Source organism: Babylonia areolata, chromosome 11, assembly GCF_041734735.1.
Source record: "Babylonia areolata isolate BAREFJ2019XMU chromosome 11, ASM4173473v1, whole genome shotgun sequence".
Classification (NCBI taxonomy): Eukaryota; Metazoa; Mollusca; class Gastropoda; order Neogastropoda; family Buccinidae; genus Babylonia; species Babylonia areolata.
In genome coordinates this window covers 32035529-32055908 of record NC_134886.1, presented here as the reverse complement: position 1 = coordinate 32055908, position 20380 = coordinate 32035529, and the positions used below count along the sequence as shown (strand labels likewise).

The 20380-nt window shown below is 39.5% G+C and overlaps 1 protein-coding gene across 3 annotated transcripts in view; it reads left to right on the top strand.

Annotated features, from left to right (window-relative positions):
* Positions 1 to 19607, top strand: part of LOC143287662 (enolase-like) — a 51967-nt gene extending 32360 nt beyond the window's left edge. For 2 of the 3 annotated variants that reach the window (XM_076595823.1, XM_076595825.1), the window contains 7 exons: positions 736 to 825; positions 2822 to 2878; positions 4478 to 4620; positions 9178 to 9317; positions 12110 to 12335; positions 16567 to 16723; positions 18003 to 19607. In XM_076595823.1, the coding sequence (XP_076451938.1) occupies positions 736 to 825; positions 2822 to 2878; positions 4478 to 4620; positions 9178 to 9317; positions 12110 to 12335; positions 16567 to 16692 (782 nt within the window). In that variant the 3' untranslated portion in view covers positions 16693 to 16723; positions 18003 to 19607. Of the gene's footprint in view, positions 1 to 735; positions 826 to 2821; positions 2879 to 4477; positions 4621 to 9177; positions 9318 to 12109; positions 12336 to 16566; positions 16897 to 18002 lie in introns of those variants that run through there. The other variant, XM_076595824.1, reaches the window with a different exon arrangement.
* The last annotated feature ends 773 nt before the right edge of the window (positions 19608 to 20380 follow it).

The following is a 20380-nucleotide window of genomic DNA, read 5'->3' as shown; positions in this document are numbered from 1 at the left end:
CCATGACTGATAGATGCCATGACTGTTAGGCTAACATTGAGTGTTTTAGGTGTGATGCCATGACTGATAGATGCCATGACTGTTAGGCTAACATTGAGTGTTTTAGGTGTGATGCCAAGACTGATAGATGCCATGACTGTTAGGCTAACATTGAGTGTTTTAGGTGTGATGCCATGACTGATAGATGCCATGACTGTTAGGCTAACATTGAGTGTTTTAGGTGTGATGCCATGACTGATAGATGCCATGACTGACAGGCTAACATTGAGTGTTTTAGGTGTGATGCCATGACTGTCAGGCTAACGTTGGGTGTTTTAGGCGTGATGCCATGACTGACAGGCTAACGTTGAGTGTTTTAGGTGTGATGCCATGACTGATAGATGCCATGACTGATAGGCCAACGTTGAGTGTTTTAGGTGTGATGCCATGACTATTAGGCGAACGTTGAGTGTTTTAGGTGTGATGGTATGACTGATAGGTGCCATGACTATTAGGCTAACGTTGAGTGTTTTAGGTGTGATGCCATGACTGATAGGCTACCGTTGGGTGTTTTAGGTGTGATGCCATGACTGTTAGGCTAACGTTTAGTGTTTTAGGTGTGATGCCATGACTGTTAGGCCAATGTTGAGTGTTTTAGGTGTGATGCCATGACTGATAGATGCCATGACTGTTTGGCTAACGTTTAGTGTTTTAGGTGTGATGCCATGACTGATAGGCTACCGTTGGGTGTTTCAGGTGCAAAGACCTTCACAGAGGCTATGAAAATGGGCTCAGAGGTCTATCACAATCTGAAAAATGTCATCAAGGAGAAATATGGACTGGATGGTAAGTCAGACAGATGTTTCATACATTCTCTCTCTCTCTCTCTCTCTCTCTCTCTATATATATATATATATGTATATATATATATATATATATATATATATATATATATATATGTATGTATGTATATATACTGCGAGCAAAATGACAGCACTGTCACAATTTAGATGTGGCTTCCTGCACCCACTGGCTAGAATGGCAAAATTCTGCCATGTCATGGGACATAATTAGAATGTGCTATGGGAAATTTCTTTTTAAAGGATCTGTCTCTTCCCAAAATGTTGAATTGAAAAAAAGACAAAAAAAAAAAAGAAAGAAAAAAGACTTGATGCATAGGAAGGCGCCTTTGATAAGAAAGTCTAGGAAGAGCTGGACAGTACAAGGTCTCCATCTCTCTGAAGACCTTGTACTGTCCAGCTCTCCCTTGAGTTTCTTATCACAGGAGCCTTTCTGTGCATCAAGTCTTTTTTTTTTTCAATTCAGAAAGACTTGATGCATAGAAAGGCTCCAGTGTTTCAATCTCTGTTTGAAGGTCTTTACACTGTTTACTATTGTCCAAGACATTCTGTTGCTAAAAGCAGCTTCCTTGATAACGTGTTAGTTTGTGCATTTCTTTTACACATATGGTATGTGATAGGCAACTTCTTTCCTAATAAAACTGATTTTGATGACAACACAACATAACACAAACATTCAGTTTATTGATATTCATGACTCATAACAAACCGACCAGGCACAACAATATTCATTTTTCTGATGACACCAGCCAATAATCGCCAATCCCTAATTCAACACTTGAGCAGCTCAGGTTCTTAACTGGAAATTATGATGTTTATCAGATTAATAGTTCATGAGAATGATTGAAAGAGGTTTGGGAGGCTTCAGAATTTTATTTGGAGAAAGATTTGTGCAAAGACACTTCATGCATAATATTCACAAGTAACCATGAACATAAACAGATCTACTTGCCTTTTGGTCTGAGGTTTTTCACTGTTAAACTTAACAAGCTTTTTTCAGCAGCACTTAATCTGGACGTTTAATTTTATTCAAAGAATAAGAAATAATATTGGTTTCTGAATGGAGCATTGAGAGGCAAATTTCAGTGAAACGGAGAGAAAATTTTGTAGCTGTGTTCTTTCTGGGTTTTTTTTTCTTGGCTTCAGACAATGAGTAGCCATTTTTGGCTTTTGTGAAAAAGATACCGTTAGGAGAGATTCCAACAGGATCATGTTTTGCAGTTTGTGACATAAGAAGTTTGCACACATCTGCTCACAATGACTTGAGTTTCTGAGAAAATGACATCATGAGTCGGAGAATGCATCCAATCTGAACAGAATTTGTCTGAGTGATTATGTATTTTTGGATCACATTTGTTTGTTTGTTTGTTTTAACTGATTATTTCTTCCAGATATGATGGACTGTATTGTCAGATGTGCAAATAAACACGTGCATATCAAGATTAGCAAAACCTAGGGAGATGCACTCATGCTGGATGTTCTATCGAGTTGTGGTTTTGGTTTTATACATGACAGATGAACTTAAATAAGGACTCTTGCTTCCAGTAGCTTCTGGATGTTATGGCTGTGTAACATAAAAAGTGAGGTGATGGGAGATGACCTTTTCCATATTTTTCTGTAAAAATCAGTAGGATCAATTGTGGACCATGAAGGCTTTGCCTCTCTTGTTTGAGGACATTTCTGGGTTTATTTCTCTGTACTTACTGACTACCTGTTTACAAGCTGATGATAAGTGATGAGAAACAATGGCTTGATGTTGTGTGCCTCAGTCTCACAAAAAGTAGCACTTTTGAATTTTGTTTTCCAATAGGTGAATTACAAGATATTTGAAGGCATGCTGTTGTAAAAAACAACAACAAAAACAAACAAACAAAAAAACCAAAAAAAACGAATGAATGTATAAATATTGTCCAGTAGTAGACAAGGGGTTAGGTACAAAGATCCATTTGAGTAACTTCTTGTTTTTTATTTCTTGTGTGAAGCCTGCAATGTGGGAGATGAAGGAGGCTTTGCTCCAGACATCCAAAAAAGTGAAGAAGGTAAGTTAGAATCTTAAACAGATTCAGTCCATGCCATGTGTTTCTTTCTTCGTATGACAAAACATATGGGAAAATATGTTGTCTTTACAGATCAGACTGAATCAGTCCAGTTGTCTGTTCTTTTATAAAGAGTTTAACTTCATTCGAAAAGATTGCACAATGATTATTAAGGATTTTGACCGACTGAATATGCCAGTGCTTGGTTTGTTACAAAGACCATGTGAAAAAATGTTGTTTTTATGACATGCCACATATTTGGATTAAAGAGATTGAATCTCTGTCCCATATTACTTGTTTTGGGTAGGCCCTGAAACATAAAAGAAGAGACATTTGAAATGTTTGACTCGGTTTCTGTTTCTTGTGAGCCCATGTCCATGGAAAGAGTGGTGTGGCTGGAGGGTTGGGAGGGTATGTTTGCATTCCTGCAAAAACTGGAACTGTTGTCACTTAGCTAGTCTGTTCATTGTGCCATAGTTTTTACACCTTGGTAACTTCTTAATGAACTGTGGTCATGCAAGATGGACATGCCAAAGTGCATGATTTTGTGTGTGTGAGACATAATCAGATTGAAACATCTGTAAGTGGCAGATAAACCATCAACCAAACAGGCAGAGTGGTTAACATCAATAAGACCGGCACAGCTATCACTGGAACACCTTTACTTATGGATGAAAATATATATGTTGATAGACATTTAAGTTTTGATTTTCATAGTTGAAAAAAGTATTTTCTCATAGCTATGAATCATAAATAGTCATAAATCATAAACAGTCAACAGTCATGTCTGCTGCTTGTTCCACTGTTGAATATGTATGAAGTGACTTTTTAACCCCCCCCCCCCCTGCCCCCATTGCCCACTCTGTAATCTCTCTCTCTCTCTTTCCCCCACAATACATTACACTTTAGGTGATGCTCACTTTCCAGTATATCATAATTATTATTATTACTATTGTTATTATCATTATTATTATTATTACTGTTGTTGCTTCAGTGGTAGAAGTAGCAGTATTTTTGTTTGTTTTGTGTAGTTTTGTTCTGCAATTTATCTTTCCTTTTCATTATTAAATGGTCTGTGTATTTTCACCATTGTGTTTGTTTGTTTGTGACACATGAAAGAGCATGATATAAGCTCAGGCTTGTTGTTGCTCAAGTTTTTCTTTTTCTTTATTGAATGCTGGATTTTGTCTTGTTTCTTGCTATTGAAACGTTTAAACCGAGTACTGGTAACATCTCCACACACCATCCCCAACACACTCACCCTGCCCTGCCCCCTCCCCCAACAGCCCCAGCCTCGCCTCCTTCTTACCTTCCTACCCCCACTCACCCTCACCATCTGCCTCTCCCTCCAGAATTTTGAATTTCTAAGAAGGCTTTGTAGCGTCTTGTTGGTTGTTGTTCCTATTAATGTATGATAGGTAGAAATCATGCATGAATCAGGCATTGAACAGGGCTTAGCTTCGTTAATTGCTTGAAAATATGAAGAATTTTGCTAGCAAAAATATCTGTAGATTTAGTATATGTCGTTCTGGTTTAAATACAGTATTTAAAAGCTTGAACCAGAAGCAAAACTGAACATTGATGTTGTGATTTTATGTACAGGCTTGGATCTGCTGGTCACTGCCATTGAAAGAGCTGGCTACACAGGAAAGATCAAAATCGGAATGGATTGTGCAGCCTCTGAATTTTTTAAAGATGGGAAATATGATCTGGACTTCAAGAACCCAAAGAGCAAACATGAAAAGGTGATTATTTACCTGTTTGTAAGGGCTCTCATGACTAAAAAATCTGAAGTTATTGGCTGAAATTGTCATGACAAAAATTGTCCAATATTCCCTCTGCCCACCTTCCATTGACTAATTAAAAATGTCTTCATTTCTGTGAATACTTAAATCTCTTTTGCTCCATTATGTTATCTGGGTTTGCATTCTATGAAGTCTATATTTCCAGTTGTCTTCAATGTATTTTGCCATTTTATCTGTCTGGAAGTTTATTCCCAAAATTTTTAATTTGTCAACAAAAGTAAAGAGAAGATTTTGCTCATTAAGTTGTCTACCCATTCTCAGAACATTTGTTCTGTGAAGGTTTAATTTTAATCCTGAAAATATTTCAAAAGATTAAATTATTTTGTACAGTTGTATCATATCATCTCTATATGATTTTTTGTAAGGAAATAATGTAGTGTCATCAGCTAATTGTTTGATTTTCATGTACACATTTGATTTTCATATACACATTTTCATCAAGAGTTCTGGGTAAATGGATACCTTCTCTGGGGGTTCTTCTATTTTTTATAGCTAAGATCTCAGTGGCAAGAATAAATGCTATTGCGGAGAAGGGACAGCCCTGACATATATTGGAGGCAGGTTGATAATTTTTCAAACAATTGTGATCCAAAGATGGTTTCTTGATGAGTGGACGTACAACCGCAGATTTGAAGCTTTCAGGGAAACAACCAGACAGTAAGGAAGAATTGATGACATGAGTAATATGTGGCAGTAGAACATCAATACATTCAACCAACAAAGAAGACAGGACAGGGTCAAGCTCACAGGATTTCAGACAAGCGCTCAGACACACTTTCTTCACAAAATCTTCAGTAACCGGTTGGAAACAATGAGCGTTGAAAAGCTGTTTGGCTGTGGTGCATGCAAGGATTTTAGAAGAGTAGAACTTTGACTTTGCCCTGTCAACAATGTTTGTTACACTATTCCTGGCTGTCTGAAAAATGTCCCAATTGACGGTCAAACTAGTGGCGCGCCAGTGCCTCTCAGCTCCCCTTCTCTCCCGCTTGGCCTCCAACAGCTCTGGTCCCATGGTGTTGTACCAAGGTGACGAGGGACGATTGGAGATCAGGCGCCGAGTCAACGGGGCGTGCCTGTCGAGTACAGCGCGTAGGACAGTGGATAGCTGGTCAGCAGTCGGCTCAAAAGGGATATCAGTCAGCAGGTCAGCTTTAAATAAGTCTAAGTCAATTGAGGTCAGTGTGCGCACCTTCCTATACACACGGTGCGTGGGAGGTTTGGTGAGGTTCAGATGACACATCACACTGTGATGGTCAGAGGACAGGGTGTGATCAACGGTGGCAGACTTCAGGAGGCAGTCCTCATTTCTGTGCAACACCCAATCGACGATGTGACCACGATTATGTGTAGGCTCAGTTACAGACTGGTTAAGATCGAAGATAGATACTTTCATCACATGTGTGTGTTTGTAGGTGTGTGTGTGTGTGCCTGAATTAACTCACTCCAGGTGAAGGGTCACGATCAAGGCTCTTCTGTTTACACCGTTTCAGATCAGATCAGATCAGATCAGGGCTTTAGATAGTTTTGAATTTTTTTAGTCCCACCTAATTAACATAATGATGTTATAAGCTAAAAATATCTTAACTGACCTTTCCACTCTCCACTGTGACCAAGAAATGCAGAGTGTGTTGCTCTGTTGCGAGCAGGAGAGTTATTTTTGTGATGACTGGTTCACGTGAATATAGCATGTCCGCAATAGTGTCTGACCCAGTTTCTTCTCAGTCACAAGGCAGACAACAGAATTAGATGAAGGGGTGCTATCATGGCTATACAAAGTTCTGAATTTAATCTGTTTCAAACTCTGTGTGCTTTCCTGGATTCGTTTACAAGTCATCAGTGTGTGCTCATTTCAAACAAAAATGTAGATACTTTCATCATCTCACTGTATGATAGCATAAGAAGGGAGAAAGTTTTATATTTTGTCATCAACTAACACATTACATTACTGATCAGTTCAGAAGTTTTCAGTTCATAAGTTCTAACATTTGTTTTTTGGCAGTTTTATTTCTTTCCCATACAATGGGTCATCTATGGGGAAAATCAGGGAAGTTAACTGGCAGTACATGGGTCAGCTTGTGTGTGTGTGTGTGTGTGAATTAATACATGGGTCAGCTGGTGTGTGTGTGTGTGTGTGTGTGTGTGTGTGTGAATTAATACATGGTTCAGCTGGTGTGTGTGTGTGTGTGTGAATTAATACATGGGTCAGCTGGTGTGTGTGTGTGTGTGTGTGTGTGAATCAATACATGGGTCAGCTTGTGTGTGTGTGTGTGAATTAATACATGGGTCAGCTGGTGTGTGTGTGTGTATGTGTGTGTGTCATTGTGTTGGTAGGTGACTGGTCACGCTGCTGCTAATAAAAGAAAGATTTAATATATGACTTGAAAAATAGAGAGGCTGTTGTGTTTTGCACTCATTATGAAGGTTTTACATTAAATTTGTCTAACACTATATTTGCTTGAGTGGTTGTTTTGTCAGTTAAAGCAACTTTGGCGGCATTTCCTTGCACATTCCTTTTATGCATGTAAATATGTCAATTGCATCAATATTTTGCAAAAACATTGAATATTGATGAAGGAGGTATGAATTTTATTTGAAGAATGCTTTGTGAAAAGTCCTGATGTCTTAGTGCATAATGTTCTTGAAGAAACATCAAAATAAAAAAAATGAACTGATCTGCTTGCCTTATGGTCAAGAGTTTTTCACCATTAAACTAACAAGCACTGCACGCGTGCATGTGATGTGGATTTTTGGGGGGTGCTTTTTCTAAAGAAGAAGAAAATTCTGGTTTCTGAATCAACAGTTCTTAGTCCTGGGTTCAAATCCTGATCACGATGCCTGGTGGGTAAAGGGTGAAGATTTTTCTCATCTCGTAGGTCAGTATATGATGTGCAGACCTGCTAGTGCCTGAACCCCATTCATGTGTATACACATACATAAAATCAAATACGCATAAAGATCCTGAAATATACCCAGCATGCACTCAGAATTAAAAATGAGAGTATGACTGGCAACATGGTATAACAGTCATACATGTTAAAGCCCACTCATGCATACAAGTCAACATTGGAGTTGCAGCTGTTAACCCCTAGGCTGCCTGCATGACGAGATAACTCGTCATGGCAAGCATGTATGCTTCGCTGCCTGCATGACGAGATAACTCGTCATCGAAATATTCTGACTTTTCCCTGGTTTGCATTCACTTCCTTGACAAAAAATAGTGGTAGCTTTAGCCTGGGGAATCTCCCTAGATTCTATTCATAGCTAGAAACCCCATCTACGTCATGAAGCAGTCCTTTATTTGAACGTTTTGGTTGGGTCACTGTCCAAGTGTTTGCCTGACTTCTCTCCTCGCTCGCTCAACAAAATGTCGGACTGACGCCGTGCTCAAGACATGCGATCGTGACGAACTAAATCAACCAAGATTTCTTTCTTTAGCTGATGCTCAGAAAGAATTGAAGCGTAAATTCGAAGGAGAAGATAGTGATGAACATTTATAGGACGATCTGATAGAAAATAAAGGGAGTAATCAAGAGAGGGGCCAAGATGTGACTGTCAGTGAGTGATGTCAGTTGTACAGATGTTAGCAGACGACAGATGACCGAATTAGCAGCAGAGCGATATTCTTGGCACGCAGCCAACGCGGTCTGATGAGAACTGAATCAAGTGACCGTGTGAGAGGGGTGAGGAGGAGGGGGGTGGAGACTGAGGGGGCGTGGCCTCACATCCATCTTATCACTTGGAGAAGTCACAATATATTGTGTATCTATCTCTTAAAAAAATATATATATTGTGGTTGTTCTAGTATGATTTTGTGTTTGCAGATATCCATTTGTCCAGAAAATATGTTTTTGTACAAATTACCTGACTAATGTTTGTAATGACCAAGTTGAAAATGTGACAAAAAACAAAACACTGATTTCAAAACAACAGCATGTCACTAAAAATATATAAAATGGGAAAACAGCATGTGTTTTGTGTTCTTTATTCATTTACCTTTCAGAAAATATATACTTTTATGGGTCTTTCTCCAATAACAAAGAGCACAGAATTTTTGGAAAATTTATACCCGTTTTTTGTGAAAAGACCCTGGCAAATAGATTTCACTTAAATCTTATTTTCCTGGCAGCGAAAGGGTTAAAGGAAGAAGAATTAAAGAGTGTGAGGCAAATGTAAGTGATCACTTAAAAAGATTTTAAAGTTTTGAATAGAAAAAAGTTGGTGGTGGAGGGGGGCAGTTCTGAAAAACATTGCCATGTCTTTTTAACTGAGCCAAATGCATTCTGCACACACTGAACCTTAGCTCATTGTCTCATCCAAAAGACAATCACTAAAGGTTTATTGTTTGTGCATGAATCAAATCCAGAACGTAGGCTTGCTGCTCTGTCATCTTTCCCACTACTCCCTCCTGTATTTGGCAGCCAATTTTATGGTACTTTGAACTTTTTTCTTTTTTTTTTTAAATGAAAATACAGGTATGCGCACCACTTTTTTTTTCAGATAACCTCTGAACAACTTGGAGCCCTTTATAAAACGTTCCTTGCTAAGTATCCCATTGTGAACATTGAGGATCCATTTGATCAAGATGACTGGGATGGATATGCTAAGATGACAGCTTCAGTGACCTGTCAGATTACGGGGTAAGTTTTAGTCCTTCAGATTTCTCTTACTTATTCCGCATTACTGTGTGTTTTCATTTCAGCACAACTTTGACTCATAACTGCCTCAGAAGTTTCTCTGAGAACTGTGAAATGACATTGGAATGATGATTAGAAACTGAGTGGAGTGTGCTGACTGTCCATTGTGTGAATGTTCATGAAGCAGTGGATGTTGTAGTTTCTGCATCACAATCTGTAGATTTTATAAGATTCTAACAAAAGCATTTTATTGTTTCCCATCAACAAACCATGAATCACAAAGTCCATCAAACATATTTTGATTAAAAAAAAAAAAAGATAGCCTTTCAATCCTGGATCAAATAGGGTAGAAAATTGGTTCAGAAGAAACTCACAGGGGAGTTACGGAGGGGACAGAAAGAATTCAAAGCTAAAGTAGAGCAGTACTTTCAGACAGGAAGAATGGCAGATGCATGGGATGGGTCAAAAACTTTCACTGGAGAAATGGAAAAGAAAATAGTTGCTTGTCAGATGACATGACAAGAACAGTTTGATTTTTCCATTAAACTGAACAGTTTCTACAGTCAGTTTGAAAGGAATGATCTCAGGAGGGAAATATGGATGTTAATCCCAAGCTGATTCTGTGGACAGTAAACAGTACCCTGTTTCCAGTCTGTTAACTCTTTCTCATTCTTCCACATCTACTGGTACACCTCAAGGCACAGGTCTGTCCCCTGTTCTCTTTACCTTGCACACCAGTGACTGCAGAGGCACAGAGGAAACACTTAACATTAACTAGTCTGATGATCCCACCATTGAAATTAAGGAATATCAGTATTAACCGCAAGATTCTCCAAAGTCATCACCGCTGCATTGAGTCTGTGCTCACAGTTTCATCCATGTGCTGGTATGGAAGTTCAGGTGTGCAAACTAAGTGAGTGTTGAATGATGTTGTGGATGTGAGCAGTAAAGCTATGGAAGTGAAGGAAATCAGCATGCAAAATCTTTGCTTGAGGCAAGGATGGTGCAGGCCGGGCAAATGGACAATGATGATTGCCTTGTTTTAGCCAAGTATTAGGAACTCCTTCCATCTGGCAGACATTACAGGACCTCAAATCAAGAGCCCAGAAGACTTTTATTTGTTTTGCTGTGATCAGTTCGTCTTTTGAATTTGTAACACTGGTATGCATTCAAGTCCAAAGTCTATGTGCATCTGTATGTGTGTGTGTGTGTGTGTCTGTGTGTGTGTGAAAGAGAGAGAGAGAGAGGGGGGGGGAGTGAAAGAGAGAGAATGCAGGTGAGTAGATGTGACATTGTGTCCAAAGAAATTTATAGCAATTACTGTTTCAGTTCTTAGATATGTATATGTGATTAATCTAGTCTATGTGTTATGAATGTGCAGTGCAGTATATTATATCTTTGAAATATGATTATTGATTCTCTCTCATTTTACATCTAAGATATATTCCCTGTACTGTGCAGAATGAATGTATGAAACTATGAATGCAACGCTTAAACATTCATGTTTTTTTTTTTGTTTGTTTGTTTTTTTAATTTTTTTTTATTTATTCAGTTTGTTTTTAAGATCATGTTTCCATGTTTAGTACTTGTCTGTGTAGTGGTATTCTTCTTCTTCTCCCTCAACTCTGTGAATAGTCTCTAGGGCACTGCACAGAACTGTTTGCCAGATTCATCCAGGTGTGTCAGTTGCGTGTCAAAGCCAGGGTCTCTGCAAATGGTTTTACTGTCCAATTTGCTTCACATGCCTTCTTAATTGGCTGGAAAAAAACAACTTTTTTTTTCCTGTTTTTCATTTTTTTTTTTTTTTTCTTGTCTTTTTCACATAAAGTTTCCCATTACTACACAGTTTCCGTTAACTAAGAATTATTCTAAGTTACACAGTTGACTATTCTCGTTTCATGGACCATTTTAATGATTATTTAAGTACACTCATGGAGATGTCTGAATTTCTGGTTGCTCAAGTGTGTGTGTGTGTGTGTCTGTCTGTAATACATTACAATAGATAATGCTGCAAAAAGAAATAGAACATTCATCCAAACTCTAAGCATCATTCGTGTGCGTCAAGAAAAAAGTGTATTTGTATAACCAGAATTTACAATGTCTGCAATGTCAGAGAAGGGAATGGATGTTTTCTTAAGTTTAGGTGCCTTTCAAAAATGATATGAAGCGATGCAATTGTTTTTCAACTTTTTGTTTTTCGAGCTGTACTTATGCACATTTTACCAATAAGAAAAATGTGGTTGATTGTTTGTAACTGCTGTTGGGTAAATCTGTCATTTTGAACATGATACAAGATGTCTGTTTCAGTTAATTGTACTGTTAAACTAGCTTTGCAATGAAGAATTGTTTCAATATTTCTCCAAAATGCGTTAACAAATGGGCAACAAAAGAAAAAATGTTGAATGAATTCAGTCTCATTCCGCAGTACTCGCACCTGTTAGTTTCATTTTGTGAAGGGTGATGTTAATAGGGTAGATGTGATTTATTTTCAAGTGTAATTTCACCTAAATGAACCTTTTTTGTCATTTTCTTGGAATAATCCATTTGCTATTATTCAACTCGGAATTAAATGTTCTTCTTCAAAATTTGGTAGCTTGTGGGAGATATTTTATCTCCATTGTTTCCATCCATTAATAGTTTCTAAATGACTTTTGATTTTGCTTTGTATGCACCTATGTCACATGGAATGTCCTGTGAGACTGATTTATCACTCCAAAGAAGAGTGCTGGCATGCCTTTTTTTCCTTGTGGATGATCTGTTGTGCACTATCAATATCATTTCTGTCTTGGCTACAGAGATGATCTGCTGGTGACCAACCCAGAACGAGTCCAGAAAGGTATTGAAAAGAAGGCCTGCAATGCCCTGCTGCTGAAGGTGAACCAGATTGGCACTGTCACTGAGGCCATTGAGGCCTGCAAAATGTCCCAGAAAGCTGGCTGGGCGGTCATGGTGTCACACCGCAGTGGAGAGACAGAGGACTCCTTCATCGCTGACCTGGTTGTGGGCTTGTGTACTGGCCAGGTGAGCACTGTTGACACACACTGTGATGGGTGGTAGATGAACACACACACACACGCACTTGGACAGGCAGTTGATGTACACATACACTTGGACTGGTGGATGATGCACACATGCACTTGGACAGGTGGTAGATGCACACATACACTTGGACAGGCGGTTGGTGCTCACTTACACTTGGACAGGTGGATGATGCACACATGCACTTGGACAGGTGGATGATGCACACATACACTTGGACAGGTGGTTGATGCACACATACACTTGGACAGGCGGTTGATGCTCACTTACACTTGGACAGGTGGTTGATGCTCACTTACACCTGGACAGGTGAATGATGCACACATGCACTTGGACAGGTGGATGATGATGCACACACATCGGCAGGTGGTTGATGCTCACATACACTTGGACAGGTGGATGATGATGCACACACATTGGCAGGTGGTTGATGCTCACTTACACTTGGACAGGTGGTTGATGCTCACTTACACCTGGACAGGTGGTTTATGCACACATACACATGGACAGGCGGTTGATGCACACATACACTTGGACAGGTGGTTGAAGCTCGCTTACACTTGGACAGGTGGTTGATGCATACATACACTTGGACAGGTGGATGATGATGCACACACATCGACAGGTGGTTGATGCTCACATATGCTTGGACTAGTGGATGATGCACACATACACTTGGACAGGTGGTTTATGCACACATACACATGGACAGGCGGTTGATGCACACATACACTTGGACAGGTGGTTGAAGCTCACTTACACTTGGACAGGCAGTTGATGCACACATACACTTGGACAGGTGGTTGAAGCTCACATATACTTGGACAGGCGGTTGATGCACACATACACTTGGACAGGTGGTTGATGCTCACATACACTTGGACAGGCGGTTGATGCACACATACACTTGGACTGGTGGTTGATGATGCACACATATAGTATCAGTATCAGTAGCTCAAGGAGGTGTCACTGCATTCGGATAAATCCATATACACTACACCACATCTGCCAAGCAGGTGCCTGACCAGCGGCATAACCCAACGCGCTTAGTCAGGCCTTGGGGAAAAAAAAAAAAATAAATAAATAAATAAATTTTAGAAAATAAAATAAAATAAAATAGATGAAAATAAATAGATAAATAGAATAATAATATATAAAACAAAGATTAAAAAAATAAAATAAAATAATAATAAATAAAGTAAATAAAGTAAAATAAAATAAAAAGAAATAAGTAAAATAAATAAATAAATGATAGATAAATACATGAAAAAAAGAACTACTACTACTAATAATAATATTTATAAGGCGCAAAAACTTGATGAAGTCAACTGTAAGCGTACAAAAATAAAAGAAAATAAATAAAATAATAAAATAAATAAATAAATACATACATAAATAAATACATTAATAAAATAAAATAAAATAAAATAAATAAATAAAAAAGACAACAATGATGATAAATAAGCAAATAAATGTAAAACATGCAGACACATTCACACATACACACACATATGCATAACAGATATGCACCAAACATGCAGTTTCACGCATATGAAAGCACAATCAAATACATATAAACGTACATGAGCCCCAACACACATACACACACACACACACACACACATTACCCTGCACCCCCTCTACCCCCCCTCCTCCACACACTCATTTCTAGGCTACGTATCGCAGCTTCCACGGCACGCACGCACACGCGCGCACACACACACACACACACAGAGGCACACTTACTTGTACAAGCACACACACATACACCCATATCCCCCACACGCAACCTCACACACATATATACAAATATATATATGCACACCTGCACGTATTCCGTTGCTACGACAGTATAGGCATGCATACACACACATACCTCATCCTCTTGGAAATGGTTTGGAAATGATGCCAATATTTGTTTGATTTGCAAAGCATTTATTTGGTGCATATCTGTTATGCATATGTGTGTGTATGTTTGATTTGCTTGTGCTCTATGCTAGACTTACGGCCGCTCCCTCTCTCTACCTTTATTTCTTTGAGGCGATCGATGGTGTGATGGCCTTGTACCTGTTCTTTTTGATATTCTTTGACTTTTCTGAGGATTTCCGATTTTCCTAGATGTAGGCCGCTCGTTGGTGTTGCGTTGCCAGCAAGTCTGTCAGCTTGCTCATTTCCCTTAACACCTGCATGTCCCGGGCAGTATGACCATGTAAGTATTTTAATCTGAAAGTTGCGCATTGCCTTATGCCACTCTGGGCTTACCATTCCATTTTCAGTTTTCTGTCTGAGGGTCATTGAGTCGGTTAGAATCATGGCATTTGGTTTCCGGGCATATGAATAGACGATAGCCACCGGAGGGCATGTGTCACAGCTTCAACATCCATCGTTAGGCTGGAGGTTGTGACGTTGTAGGCAGCATTCTCTTCCCTAATTGTTTTTCCATTTTGTTTCGCAGTGAATCCCCAACCGGATTGGTCTTTGGTGACTGTGCCATCTGTGTATATGATGATGTCCTCTTCTTTACTGTTTTCTTCTATGAGTAGCTTCACTTCCGCATCAGTTTTGCCCACTGGCCATTCCCGACAGTGTCTTCCTAGAGTGGGTGAAATGGCTGTGTTGAATAGATGGTTGAGGTTTTCGGGGTTTTTCTCCCATTCTTTTGTTTCTTTCAGGTCTTGTAGTCGGCATACTAGCTGGATTGTGTCTTCTGCTTGCCCCATCCATGATCTTCCTCATCCTAGACGGCTGCCTTTTGGTTCTTTGACTGCGTCATGCAGTGGGTTTTGAGGGTTTTCTGATGCTCTGAAGTAGGTCTTAACCTGTTCTAACTTGTTTCTGGCCTGCACTGAAGGAAGGTCAAGCAGGTATCGCATGGTTTCCATGGGCATGTCTTTTGTTGTTCCAAGGATCAGCCTCATAGCTTCATTTTGAACTCTTTCTAATTTTAGGAGGTTGCTTTGAGATGGTGTTGTTAGCCCAAGTCCATAGACAATCACGCTGAGGATGAGCGATTGGTATAGCAGGAAGAGGTGGCATTGTTCAGTACCTTTGGTTGCCGTTGCTTTTAAGACTGAAAGACCCTTTTTGCATTTGAGAACAGTATTTTCCATATGTTTTCTGAAGGTCAGCATCCTGTTGAACTGTAGCATAGGCATTCGGTTTTCTCGATCGGAATCCCGTCGAATGACACAGGTGGTGGTGATTTGCTCGCGGTTCTGTTGTTGAGCGTGCACAGCAACATTTGGGCTTTCGCTGGATTGATGGAAGATCCTGTGTCTTTGCACCATTGAGCGATATTGTTTAGTTGTTTCTGGATGGCTTTAGTTCTTTCCTGAGCATCTTTCGAAGTTTTGAAGACCAGGCCATCATCCACAAGAGTAAGCACCCGAGCTATTTCATTGTTGTTTAAGTCTGCAAGGCCCTTCGTGTAGATGTTGTAGAGGACAAGAGAGAGCGGAGACCCTTGTGGCGGTCCCATGGATAGTTTAGAAGGTGCAGACATCCAATCTCCGAGGTGTAGGACGACGGTTCTTTCCTGAAGCACTGCTGCTATCCCTGTCAGTGTTAAACTTGCTCCATACCTTAGTAGCAGCTCCATGAGGTGCGCAAACTATTGTAGGCATCTTCAAGGTCGATTGCTACTGCTAGTGTTTCTTCTTTTCTTTGAAATCCTTCATATACTTCATATGCAAAAGCAGCTGCATTTTCCCATGTGGACTTACCTATTCTGTAACCACCTTGATTTGAAGGGAGAATGTGCCTGTGTTCAAGATCCCTTGCAAGTTTCCTGGCTATTATGCGTTCCATGAGCTTTCCAGCAATGTTTTGCATGGTTAGGATTCGGTAGCCGCTTACCTGATGATAGTCCATTCCTGGTTTTGGTATGGGTTTTAAGAAGCTGTGTGTCCAATCCTCCGGCACACACATCGACAGGTTGTTGATGTACACATATATTTGGACAGAGTTTGTTCCTGTTTAAACGTCTTTTTTCTCGTATGCGTGAGTCAGTGTCATAACCCTGTTTGGGTTATTCATGTGTGTGTGTGTGTGTGTGTCCAAACTATAACAAATTCATTTTCTCTGGAGTGTCAGCACCAAATTTGGCCTAAAATATAACAAAAAGTCAGTAGTAATGACACATGAGCCATGAAGGCTCTGTCTCTCTTGTTTTTCACTTTGCTCATTCATTTATGTGTTTGTATTGTTTGTTCAGATCAAGACCGGGGCTCCATGCCGTTCAGAGAGGCTGGCCAAATACAACCAGCTTCTGCGAATTGAAGAGGAGATGGAGTTTGATGCCGTTTATGCCGGAGAGAAGTTCAGGAACCCCTTGGCTTAGTGGAGTGGTGCAGACATTTCCCAATGCTTTGGTCAGTGATGCTCAGTAGCTTTCTTGGATGAAAAACAGTTTTGTCATATCCCCCTCCCCAATCCATGTTGAATACATTTGCTGATAAATTCCGCTATGAGAATAGCATGTGCAGAACAAGAAAATGTCCACTTCATACTAAACTGGTTTTTGTCTGCTAAGGGAGGTGGGGGGGTGGGGGGAGAAAAACAGAAACCCGAAGTATTTTGGTGTTTGTAAAGACAGTGTTATGACATACCTTTTCCACAACAGTGACACCTTTCCTGGCATGTTGTTGCAATTAGTATTTTCTGAATGCATTTGATTACCGTAAAGTTTGGTCTATAACCCACAACTTTTTAATCCAACTTCAATCTCTGCGGCTTATACAATGATGCGGCTTATTTGAGGATTTTAACGATCCTGGGAGTGTCACGTTCTCTTCTATGCTTAGCTGCTCTTCAACTCACCAAAATCATGATTTCTGTCCATGAATTTTTGGATGAGCTTCAAGATAGTGTGCTAACTGTTCACGTTTTATAAATCAAATCCCCACACATTAAAGCCTTCAGATCAGTATTCAGTTCTACTCTGCTCAAGCGTACACCCTCGTCATGCCGAAAACGTGACATAATGCCTATGATGCAGCCTTCAAATTGAAGGCGATCGACCTAGCAGACCACAGTGCAAGCGGCGAACCAGCAGCGACCTCTACTTTGTGTTCATGTTCATGAAGTGAAAGCAAGGCTGAAGTCAGTGACGAGATGGCGGAGGAAGCTGTGCTGGTTCTCTTCAACTCGGACACTGAAGACAAAGATTTCAGTGGATTTAGTGAGCAGGATGACGTTGAATAAATGGGACTATCCCAAAATTATGGATCTTATTTTCGTTGTGTTTATTTTTTATTTTTTTGTGGCACTAGCAGTATTTTCGCTTGCTTTTCTTTGTGTTGTTCCCGCTTGTGTTTATTTCATAACCTACAGTATTGACAGCTTTTCTGTAGTATCAGTATGTGTTCCAGTACCGGAAATAAGTGCGGCTTATAAGCCAGTGTGGCTTATATATATATGAAGTTCAATTTTTTCCAAAATTTAGTGGGTGCGGCTTATATACAAGTGCGCTCAATAGACCAAACTTTACGGTAGGTAGATATGTAATGTATTTCTACCAGATAAAAGTGATGTAATCCAGGCTTAAAATGATTTTTATGGCACTAAGCTGACAGATCTGCAGTTAACTAAAAGAAGGGCCCTATTAGTGGTTGGTTTTTTTTTTGTTTGTTTGTTTTTCTTCCTTTTCAGACTTCCTCAGAACTACCAGGGCCAAATCAAGCTGTAAACAGTCCAGCACCCGAACAATGACCTGAATGCTTGGAATCTGCTTCAGTACATCTTCTTCATCAATGTAATCTAGTCCCAAATGTTTTCAAGATTTATATGTAGTCTTGTGATTTTTTTTTTTTTTTTTTTAGGGGGGGAGTGGGGGGGCGCAGGGTGTGTGTGCAGGGCTTCTCATATATAAAGCATTTTGCATCCATTCCTTGTTTGGATGTAGTTTGCACCCATAATATTCTAACCCTTTCACTGCCTGGGAAATGAGATTTAAGTGAAATATATTTTTCTGAAAGATGAATGAATAAAGAATTGAAAACACATAGTGTTTTCCAATTTTGTATTTTATCAGTGACATACAGTTGTTTTGAAATCAGTGTTTTGATTTTTGTCAGAATTTCAACTTGTTCATTACAAAAATTAATCTGGTCAGTTGCATAGTAATATAACATTTTCTGGCCAAATGGATAATAAATGTACACTCAAATTATACTAAAACAGCAACAATAAAAAAGAGACATATACATGATCCATCGTGACCACTCTTAGTAATAACAACAGATGTGATTGTAATCCTTTCAGTCAAATCAGTTCTTGAAAAGAAAAATCATCATACCTATCAGTGGAGTCAGAGCCAAGAACTGTTTATTTCAAACACATTTGTATTTGTCCATGCTGATAGTCTGGAGTACTTTTTTCTGCCTGCTTGGATTTGCCTGTACCTGTTGGAGTGTCTAATGTGCATACAAATTGGTTTACTCAACAAATTTATTATTTGATTATCATCTTCAAAAAGAGAGAAAAAGTTAATGCACTCCCTTTATTTTCCATTGTTCAATAAAAGTTCATCGCCATCTTCTTATTCTAGTTGACGTTTCAATTCTTTCTGAGCATCAGCTAAAGAAAGTAATTTTTGTCGTTTTGTTGAAAGTTGATCTCAGAGCTTTAGCTGAATATCGCACTTTGCTGAGCGTGCGACAAGCCAGGCAAAACACCGCCAGTAACCCAACCAAATCGTTCAAATAAAGGGTTACCTAATGACGTAGATGGGGTTTTTAGCTATCTGTAGAATCTAGAAAGATTTCCCAAGCTGAAGCTTCCAGTGTTTTTGTCAAAGAACTTGATAGAAACTAGGGAAAAGTCCAAGTATTTCAGTGACAAGTTACGTCACTATGGCAGCAAAGTGTACACGGCTGCGCTAAGTTATCTCAGCATATAGGCAGCCTAGGGGTTAATGATTAAACCACAGTGTCTCTGTTGTTTCATTAGGAAACATCAAATATACATAGTATACTTTCTTTGCTCCTTCCGTACATACAAAAACAGATGAAATTTGTTAATGCTTGTTTACTTAGTACCGGTTCAAATAAACATGTTTGCATACATGCTTTTTTCCTTCAGACTTTCAGATTGATCTTTATTTACATCTTAGTGTCATCAGTTTTTGCAGCTCAGTCTCTCTTTGATTAGTTCATGCATGTTTTGGATAATGTGGACAGGAAACATCATTTCTTTGAAATGTTCAAATAAGAAAGTGCTGAGCAAGTGAACTGCATTAAATTGACTGTATGTCAAGAAGAAATTGCATTCTGAGTGGTTGTGAATGTGAAAGAATCATCTGTGTACCAGTGACTGCATTGATAGATAATATAAATTACTAGCTAACAAATGAAGAGATGCAACAAAATACCATAATGTTTTCTGAGGTAGTTAGCAATATCACAAAAGCTTATACTGTGCTGCTCATGGTGATGTTAACATGTTCTGTTATTCTTCAGTGTTGGCAGGTTAATAGGGACTGTAGATGGAGAGACATTGTGGCAGTCAGACTTCTTGGGGGGGGGGGGGGGGGGTGCTCACTAGTCTGGCTCCGTGACAATTATTATTATCATTACTATGATTATTTTCTGTCATAGGGGGATTAGTTGGTGGCTGTGAATGGTGAATCCTGACAGGCACAACTGAATACCACACATTGCCTCACTGCTGCACATCTGTTTTTTTATCAGGGTGGATTTTTCTTCTGAATTTAGCCAAGGACAACCATTATATTGTCATGGTTTCTTTTATGTGTGCATGGTGCACACAGGACCTCAGGTAATCATCTCATCGAAAAGAACTAACACATGCACCCAGACAACCACTCACGATGAAGGGGGTTGCAGTATTTCTGTTCTGTGCAGGAATCGAACCCAAGGACACATGCTTCCTAGTCGGGCATCGGGGGAACAGTGGGATCCTGAAAGTTGAAGCTGTACACTGTTCTACAGTGGATCACACCAGCACACCTCTTTAGCCCAGACTTCTCCTGGATGGGTGGTTGGTGTGGCCCACTCCCATCATTCAGC